The sequence below is a fragment of the Cystoisospora suis genome (assembly GCF_002600585.1).
Source record: "Cystoisospora suis strain Wien I chromosome Unknown contig_2070, whole genome shotgun sequence".
Classification (NCBI taxonomy): domain Eukaryota; phylum Apicomplexa; class Conoidasida; order Eucoccidiorida; family Sarcocystidae; genus Cystoisospora; species Cystoisospora suis.
This window is the reverse complement of record NW_027154869.1, coordinates 1-8,946: the sequence shown is the minus strand read 5'-3', so window position 1 is coordinate 8,946 and position 8,946 is coordinate 1. Positions and strand designations below refer to the sequence as shown.

At 45.2% G+C, this 8,946-nt stretch overlaps 1 protein-coding gene across 1 annotated transcript; it reads right to left on the bottom strand.

Annotated features, from left to right (window-relative positions):
- Positions 1-450: 450 nt before the first annotated feature.
- CSUI_004433 (ribosomal protein rps15) lies at positions 451-8,366 on the bottom strand. The gene is made up of 5 exons (XM_068064624.1): positions 4,796-8,366; positions 3,574-3,767; positions 2,920-3,005; positions 2,456-2,591; positions 451-1,680 (listed from the first exon to the last, which is right to left on the bottom strand). Exons 1-5 carry the CDS (start codon positions 6,347-6,349, stop codon positions 1,512-1,514), a joined length of 2,139 nt encoding a protein of 712 aa, XP_067923398.1. The 5' UTR covers positions 6,350-8,366; the 3' UTR covers positions 451-1,511.
- Positions 8,367-8,946: the final 580 nt, after the last annotated feature.

The window sequence follows — 8,946 nt, the reverse complement described above, 5'->3', positions numbered from 1 at the left end:
CTCTCTCTCATATATATATATATATCACCATGGAAGGATGATGTGTATGGTCGCACCCGGCCTGGTCGGGTAGGGGATGATAAGGGGAGTGCTACTATATGTAGTCTAGATATATGAGTCTATATATATATATATATATATGTATATTTGGACTGGGACGGTAGTTCTATGATGAAGAGGTTAGTTGTCGGTAGAGTCTACCAAGAGCGGAGTGATCTATCTTGCTAGAGATAAGGACAGTCTAAGCACCCCGGTTGACAGCATTACAGCTGAGACTACTGCCGCTCCTGCTCTATTGGCTTAGGCATGAGCTTTTAGACCTTCTATTCAATAGAAGAAATGAAGGCGCCATTCCTTGTATGAGGATTCGATCAAAAGCAGAAGGAAGAAGATGAGAGCGAGATCAGAGATGATGGTATGATAAAAGGACACGATGAAGTAGCTTCTTTGCTTTCAGCATCATAAGTTTGCAAATAAAACAAAAAAGCTGTTGGTAACAGCAGAGGTTTCGGGTGTACGTACAGCATGCGAGCAACCAGCAAGGAGATAGGAACAAGAAGACAAGCGAGATTTCGTTTACGTGAGGGGAGAATGGAGACTTTCTCCTCATCTTTTGATAACCTTTCTGCTATCGTTCTTTTTTCATCACTTTCCTTGAAATGACACTCACGACAAAGTTGCTTTAGATACCTTTCTTACAGCAAAAGAAAAGCTAATACTAAATACATCTGTCTACCATGAAGGAGTTGTATGGTTTTCCTTGGTATGCACAGAGTACATTCCTATCTTTCAACACAAATACATAGGAGAGACATGTACACATACACGCATGCATACCTATCTACATATACATTTGGGTGTACATATACACCATCGGCAGCAGACGCGATTGGAGAGAAGCCCCCGATATGTGAAACCTTCATTGATCTCTTCTTTCTCTATTGTCTGCTTTGCCTGCGTGAACCTCTTTCTTTCTCTATCTCTCCGCCTCGGTATTTTTCTTTCTCAAACTCTCTCCATCTAAGCCTTCATCTTTCTAGACCGAACGGCAAGGAAAGAAGAGGAACCATGATCGGGAAGGAGATCGAGTGAAACAGAAAGGGAAAGACAGAGAAACAACGAAAGAAAGAGAAGAAACAGGAATAAGAAAAGAGAGGAGAGAAGCTTGTCGTCATGACAAATCACTCATCCAAACTTCTCCACCACAGATGACGGGGAGTCTATCTGTCTAAGCTAGTCTTCTTCATCGGAGTGAAGATAGAGGGCTTCGCTTCCTTCCTTCCTTTCTTTCTGTCTGTCTTTCTCTACTCTTTTCTTTCATTTTATTGTTAAGTAAACGTCTCGTTCAAACTATGGAGAGATAGGTGGCGTGTGATCTCCCATTGTCTAGCTTCAGTGAACGTGTGGAAAACTCAAGGCTTGAAATCCATCCTCTCCTTCTTCTCTTGTCTTTTACTTCTCTCTATATATACGCTTAAGCATTCATAAGTTTCTGTCTCTACTTGCTTGCTTCACTCATTCAGCTTCCTTTTACTTTCTTCTTGCTCTGCTGTCCGCCTCTCCTCGTGCGAAGAAGACTGAAGAGAAGAAAGATCGATTTCCTTAAGGAGAGAAGCATGCCCTCTAACCACTTTCATAGACGCAGCCAAAGCTTTCACCTGCTCTGCATGCGCTGCCTCTCTGGGGGGGTTGAAGAGAAAGAGACAGAAGAAGAAAGAGGAAAAGAAAAACAAGAAGAAGAGGAAGAAGGAGAAAAGAAGAAGGACAGAAAAACGAAAGAGGAAAAGAAGAACACGAAAAAGAACAGGAAGAAGAAGATGAAAGAAAGTCTTCGAAGAGAAATCATTCAATGCTTGGAAGATACAAGGCATATAGACCTACGAGGATAATGGGGGTGCAGAAGGCTATCATTTTCTTCACGTGTCAAGAGGAGATCGTAGAAAGAGACAGGGACGTGCGTCGATGCACACACCTACCCTATAGCGGCTGCGGTGTTAAAGACACGAGAGAAGAGAAGGTCGGAATAGAAAGAACCAGAGATCAGGACGAGATAGTTAAGAGAGAGAAACTTAAGAGTGAAAGAAACAAATGCCTGCCTATAGACAGAAGACGTTAGGAGGGGGAGACGGACAAAATGATAAGAAGTCGCCATAGACAGCCTGTATATGCTGCTATGCAACCCCTCACCTATCTATCCATCTTCAGTCGATCTATCTACCTATCTCTCTTAAATCAATGTATCTATCTGTCTATCTCTAATCTACCTATCTATCCATCCGTCTAACCCTACATACTTGCACGTACATATATGTGTATGTATACACATATGCATATGTATAGACAGTTGTATATAGCAATACCATAGCTTAATAGATCCACACAGGTAGATGCCGGTAGAGTGTCTATTACCAAGAGACACCCCGTCAGGCTTGTCTTCCTCATACCCCTTACGTACCTCTTCCTTTTTCTTTCTTCATATTGAGCAAGATGAAGCTGTTTCTCTCTTTCTTTTCTAGCGCGAAGCTTCGGGCCCTTCTTAACCGACTTGAAACAGGCGTATTGTAAAGTCTTTGAGAATTTTTCTGTCGTTCCTAAGGAAGCGTAAGAAAGCAAAGAGACCCGGAAGGGCTTGGGGAGACTGTCTATACGAAAAGGCTGGTGATATAGGAATGTATGTAAAGGGACATCCACGTCCTCATCGTATCATTGACAACAGTAGCTGAACGAGAGGTCGGAGTTGAAGACATAGACGAAAAGAAGAAGACGCGAAGAGGAAGAGGAGAGAAGAAGAAAAAGACGGAAGAGAAAGAACAGGAGAGAGAGAAAGACAACCTCTCGTTATTGCGTACCAGTCAACAGACGAAAGAAAGAAAGAGTGAGAAAGAAAGAAAGAAAGAAAAGGTGAGAAGTGGTACGTACCTGGGACGATAACGGGTTTAAGATTAAGAGCCTTTAGGACCTTAATGTAGATCTCATGATCTGTCCTTGCTAGATACTGAAGGTGTCTACATTTAATACACATACATACGTACACACATACAAACCACCAAGATATCATTCCCGCCCCCCCCCACTCACTCCCCACTCGAGAAGCACAGACAGGAGAAAAGAGAAAGAAGAAGAACCACAGGAAAGAACAAAGAAAGATAGGAACGAAAGTACGACGGGCAGCATGCATTCCGCATAGCAAAACGGACAGCACTCATGGCAATCTGATCCCTCCATACATAGCTATGTATGTCTATATATACATCTCTATACCCACGTGTGCCAGGTCATACAATTCATACGCGCCATAGCTATCACCGCAAGAATGTCTCTCGCTCTTTCTCTTCCTCTCTCTTTCTATACCTACGAAAGAGAACCGAACCCATCATCCGTCTATCCATGGACAGCATCTCTTTCGTTATCGATAGTCATGCGTAAGTAACGATGAAATAAAGAAGAACAAGAAGAAGTCTGTCAAAAAGAAAAATCTTCTTTCACAAGACCAAGGAAAAGAGAGTGAAAAGAATATCACTCTGCTGTCCTCTCGCACTTTCGCTCCCTCCCGCCCTCTCCTCTTCTTCTTACTTTCTTCTCCGAACGACTAACGCTCTGAGACCTCTGATAGCAGCGAAGTCTTTACGATGTGAGAGGACGTGTTGAGTTAGGTAGTTAATTCTAGCGGTCAAAGATGCGACTTGAAAGCCTGGGCTTCCGCAATCATCAGGATGAAGCTTGAAGTGTGTACGGTAATACGCCTTCAAGAATTCTTGCTGGAAAGTCTAAAGGGACAGAAGGAGAAGAAGAAAGAGAGAGGGAGGCAGATACATAGAGAAACAGAGAGAAGGGGAAGCTTGTGATATACGAGACGGGGAAAGGAAAGAAGAGAGAAGGAGAGACAGATAGATAGGAGAAGACAAGAAGGGGAAGAAAAAGAAGAGTCTGTTCTTTGAGAATGAAATAGAATGATGAGTTCGGGTGTATACACAGAATAGAAGGGGTGTACATACACCGTGGGAGAGAGGTATCTGAATGATGTTGAACTTGGGTTGATCAAAACTCCTTCTTCCACAAAACAAGTTTCTGAGATGCTGCTGATGATCTTCAAGAGAACTATAAAGAGTCCTGGCAAGAAGAACAAGAAGAAGCCGGGTCAGTGAAAAGTGAATGGAGAGATAGATGAATCCACCTATACAAGAAGGATATAGCATAGCCACTCCGCACGTTTCATCCCTATAGCTGTAAGCTCCCACCCGGCAGATAGTCCGAAGTCGTGAAGTAGGAGCGGGCCAGGTGGTTCGTCTTCTTCATTATCATCCAGCCAGAGACGAGGAGACAAGAGGGACGATCTAGCTATGCTTTGGGGAGAGAAAGGAGACAAGCGATGTATATGTCGCTACATGGCGTGTGGTGATCGTAGACAGCAATGGGATACATGGCTCCTTTCCTCTAGATATCTTGCTAGACCTATCAATACAAAGGAAGATATAGAATAGACAGACAGAGAGATGGACGTATACTCTACATACAAAGTCGACTCACGAATGCATGCACACGTGAAGGGTGGAGCTATCGGAAGTATACTGGAGACCATCTCTACATGGAAAACTGTCTTGACGCTTATCTCTATCTCCTTTACTGTACAGTGCGTCGGAGGATCATCACATCACGGTCTATATGTCCATCTGTACCTATCTGCATCTCTTTAGTTCCTTACCTATCTGTAAATGCAAAGATAGATAGATAGATAAGAGATTGATAGACTAGGGATAAAAGAGAAAGGCAGTGAAGAGAGAACATCAGTGCTTACACCAGATGGAGGTAAGTCTCTATAGTCAACGTCCCATGCATGCGCCCCTCGTGTTCTCGCTAGGCCTTCTCCCCCTCTACCCCCTTCTGCCATCTCTTGCAGTTTCTGTAGATCTTCCTCTTCTCCTCCTTCCCTCCTTCGTCGTTTTTTCGTCTTTCTCTGTTCATGACTATCATCCTCTACTTCTCCGTCTTCTCCCATCCCCCCCTCTATCCAATCCATCTGCCGACTCTCTTCTTCTTCTTCTTTTATGACACCGCTGTCGTCACGAACATTTGAATGAAAAGAAGACGAGCCTGTATAGTCTTCTTCTCTCTCCTCCTCTTCTTCTTCTTCTCCCTCTTCAACTCCCCTCCTGTCGTCTTGTTCTTCTTCTTCTACCAAGCCTCCTGCTTCTCTCCAGGCAACGCCTTCTCCGCCGCTTCTTCCTCTTCTCGCTTTGAGAAGTAAACCACCTGGATCTAGAAAGGGAGATGAAAAGCTATCTTCTCCAGGAGGACAAGGAAGAAAACCTCTTATTCTTCTTCTACTGAGAGGAGGAAACCGATATGAAGAGGCCTCTGGTGACAAAAGAAAGAGAGAGGAAGAAGTTCCCCGGAGTGTATCTGCGGCTTCCCTCCTTGGTACACTGGATGACACGGAAGGATCAGAAAAAGAAAAAGAAAAGAGAGAGGAAGAGAAAGATTGCTGAGTTCTTTCCCTTTCTGCGACCTTGCAAGTGAAGTCCTTGTACGTCTCTTGCTTTCTTCCCGTCAGGGAGTCCGACATATGGTGTATAGACACCTCGCCATATCGTGAGCACCTCGGCACCCCCTGTCCTTTCTTTGTAAACCGAGACGACAGATACAAGCCTTGGGGAGAGGGGACAGGAGAAGACGGAGAGGAAGGAGAGAAGAAAGACGACGAAATGAAAGACGACGGGTAACGCCAACAAGGAGGAGGTGGAGATGAAGAGAGGGATAACTCAGCGAGATCCCATACTTGACAAATGGGTAGAGAAGAAGAAAAAGAAGAAGGTCGTTGACGGAGAGAAGACAAGGAATGAGCCCGAGGAGAAGACTGAGAGGGAACACAAGAGAGAGAAGAAGAACAAGAGAAAGGAGAAGAAAAAGAAGAAGACTGGGATCGCATGTTCTCTTCGTCTTGCTTCCTAGACGAGGAGTAGAGATTGAAAGAAGAGAATTCCTGGGTATGAAGTCTGCTTCCGGCTGGGAGAAAGACAGAGGTCAGATCTTGCGAAAAAGACAGGCTCCGCGGACTCCTCGCTGGTCGTCCAATACCTGTATTTAGACTAGGAGACCTTAGAGCGTCGGAGAAAAGGAGAGAAGGACAGCATGCAAAGAAAGAAGAGACAGTACAGAGGAAGAGGAGGTGAAGAGGAGGGAGGAGACGGAAGAAATATCGGGGTGAAGAAAGAGAAGGAAAAAAGGAGTTGACAGAAGAACGGAGACCAAGAGATCGAAGAAAAGGAGAAACCGGCCAGAGGTACCGCTTCTCCTGCAGGGCCCCTCGGTCTCCTATCTCCTCATGTTCGTCATCCTCTTCCTCCTTCATGATCTCTTCTTCTCTCTTGTCGAAAAGGCGTCACTATTCCATAGAGAATCCTTTGACAAGCTACCGACTTGGTTGAAGAAGACACACAGATGTATGATAGATCCAGAAGGATCCGAACACGCTACTGTCGTGTGTAAGGGAAGGATTCATTTCGTCTGTCCATATCCTTCTCCACTTTTTAGGTGTACGTACGTCGGTGTATCTAGGTATATGAAACTCTCAATTACTACTGCCATATACACAGAGGGAAGCACAAAAGAGTGTTCGGGAGCTTTAGGTTTATTCTTCCGGTCCAGACAGGAGAAGAAAAAAGCATGAAAGGTCGTCTTTCTTTCCCTTCCTTTCTCCTTCTTCTTCTCCCTCTCCCGACGAACTAGAAGAACATGATGGACGTCCGGAATGACGTCTAATCATGAAAGGCCTCTGCATGCCAGATCGAGGGAGAAAAGGACGTGACGTGTCAAGGTAGAGAAACGAGAGGGAGAGAAGCAGAGTGAGAAGAACAAGCGATATCTCTATCTATATGCGTACAGATATGGAGACGCAGGCGCATCCATTTCATAGACGTACACCAAGTGTAGACAGTACAAAGAAAGGCTTCGACAGATATCGAGCTGCGTCGTTCTCTGTTCTGATAGGAAGGAAGTCACACAGAGCTGTCTAGGAAGCTAACTAGATAGAAACATACATGCGGAAAACCCCTTGACGTGGAAGGGAACATACAGACTTGACCTCCTTAGAGGAAGAGGGATTTCGATAGAGAGCAGAGCTGTGCAAGAAGAAACTGCCTGCAGACTGGAGCGGTTGAGAGGTCTCTCGGGCCAAGAGAGATCGAAGAACGGCAGAGAGAAGGGATGAGAGAAGGTACGCTTGAATCGTGCTGAGAAGAGAGAAGAACAAGAGAGAGAAATCCGGATGTTTACCAAGTGGATGAATGAGTCTCTTTCCCCGGCCTCCGTAGTGTCTCCTCGTGCAGCATAATGGCCTCGTAAAGATCACGTCTCCCGCTTTCCTAGGAGAAAGAAGACAAAGAAGCTTTTCCAGCTACGCATTCGCCCTTCTTCCTTTGCCCGCTGCTGCGATCACCATGAGTGGAAGAAAGAGACCCCCCAGGACACTGAGGAGAGAAGAAACGGAGACGAGAAGAGACTGCGGAGAGTTGAGTAAGAGCTGAGGCGTATGTAAACCGAAGACCTCTTGTCTTCATCTCTCCTTGCATGCCATGTGCATGTCTCGGGCAGATCAACAGCAGACGCGCCTGTTTTCTTTCTTGTTTTCTTCTTTTCTTTCAAAGAACGAAGATCCTCTATAGGTCAGTCTGGAAAAAAGCGAAGGAAAGGGAGCGGATGAGTGCGAGAATGAAAGGCGTATGTAGAACGAAGCTACGGGGCTTCGAAACGCATGTGCATGCAGAGAGTTGTCTGCAATTGATAAGAATCTTTCAGAAAGACAACTCCTGGGTTTCCTTCCTTTCCTTCCTAAGTGCACCCCCTTGATTCCTATAGCTCTCCATACCATGTTCGCTTTCTGACTGCCCTTCTTTACGTCTAGACGTGAAGCCTCCACGCCGAAATCTTCTTGTCCTTCCTCTGAAGAGAGCTTTTCACCGTAAAGCGGAATTGTCGTGGATAGAACACTCGCTTTCTCCTGGGAGAAATGATATTCAGGAAGAAGACCACACGGAGAAGCAGGTCGCTGCTTGCACCTTCCTCTTGTTCGTCTGCATTACAGTGAAAAGGGAATCTTCTTCTTCAGATGGCTCAAGGAAGAAGGACGAGAGAAGAAGCAACCCGTCATGTGGCCATAGGAATGAATGAGTGTGAAGGTCTATACACTCCACACAAATCAAGTGTAGAGAGAAAGAACGCAACCAGGCGCGCCTAAGGAAAATGAGGAAGAGGTGGAGAAAAAAAAGAAGAAGTTTAAAGAATTTCTCGATCCTTCGGTAACAAGCACACAGGAGAAATACTTAGCTGTCGTACGGTTCTTCTCTCAGCGATCTTTCTTCCTCTTCTCTTCTTCTTTTGCTCCCGGAGAAGCCCGGGACCCAACTTCTTCTTGCCTGCTATTCTCTCTGTTTCCGTTCTTTTAGTGAAAGAGATGTCTTCTTGTTCTCCCGCTGGTCTTCTTCAGTCTTCTTGTCCTTCTTCTCTCTTCTCTTCTTCCATCGTGTTGAAAACGACGCCGGCGTTGCTGTTGGGCTACGGTTCCCTCTCGTCGTTTTCAGTCGCACGTAAGTCTTTTGTCTTTCTACTCTCCTCTTTTTCTTCTCTTCCTTCTCAACATGACAACTCCTTCTTCTCGGCTTCTTCCTCTTTTTCCCCTTTTTCTCGAAGAAACTTTTCTTCGTCTTTCTCAAAGACACCTCCATCAAAATGTAGGGGATTTGTCGATTCTCGTATCATTCATGTCTTTGGAGGGCGAGGTGGAGCGGGGGGGTGTACATACACCCGACACACCAAGCATATTATGGTAGGTCCTGGATGGCCATCAGGTGGGAAAGGAGGAGATGGAGGTTCGGTTATCATACAAGTCGATAGCGCAAAGAGATCTTCTTCTCTTACTTCTTCTCTTTCTCTTGAAAGAAAGAAAGAAGA

Bases quoted from the DNA above. Each gene is read 5' to 3' on its own strand.
- CSUI_004433 (XM_068064624.1), bottom strand. From the start codon at position 6,349: ATGAAGGAGGAAGAGGATGACGAACATGAGGAGATAGGAGACCGAGGG. The intron at 3,006-3,573 runs GTAAGAAGAAGA...TATTAAATGTAG, and splicing joins TTAGTCGTTCGGAGAAGAAA to ACACCTTCAGTATCTAGCAA. The intron at 1,681-2,455 runs GTACGTAAGGGG...CAACCCCCCCAG, and splicing joins GAAGAAAGAAAAAGGAAGAG to AGAGGCAGCGCATGCAGAGC.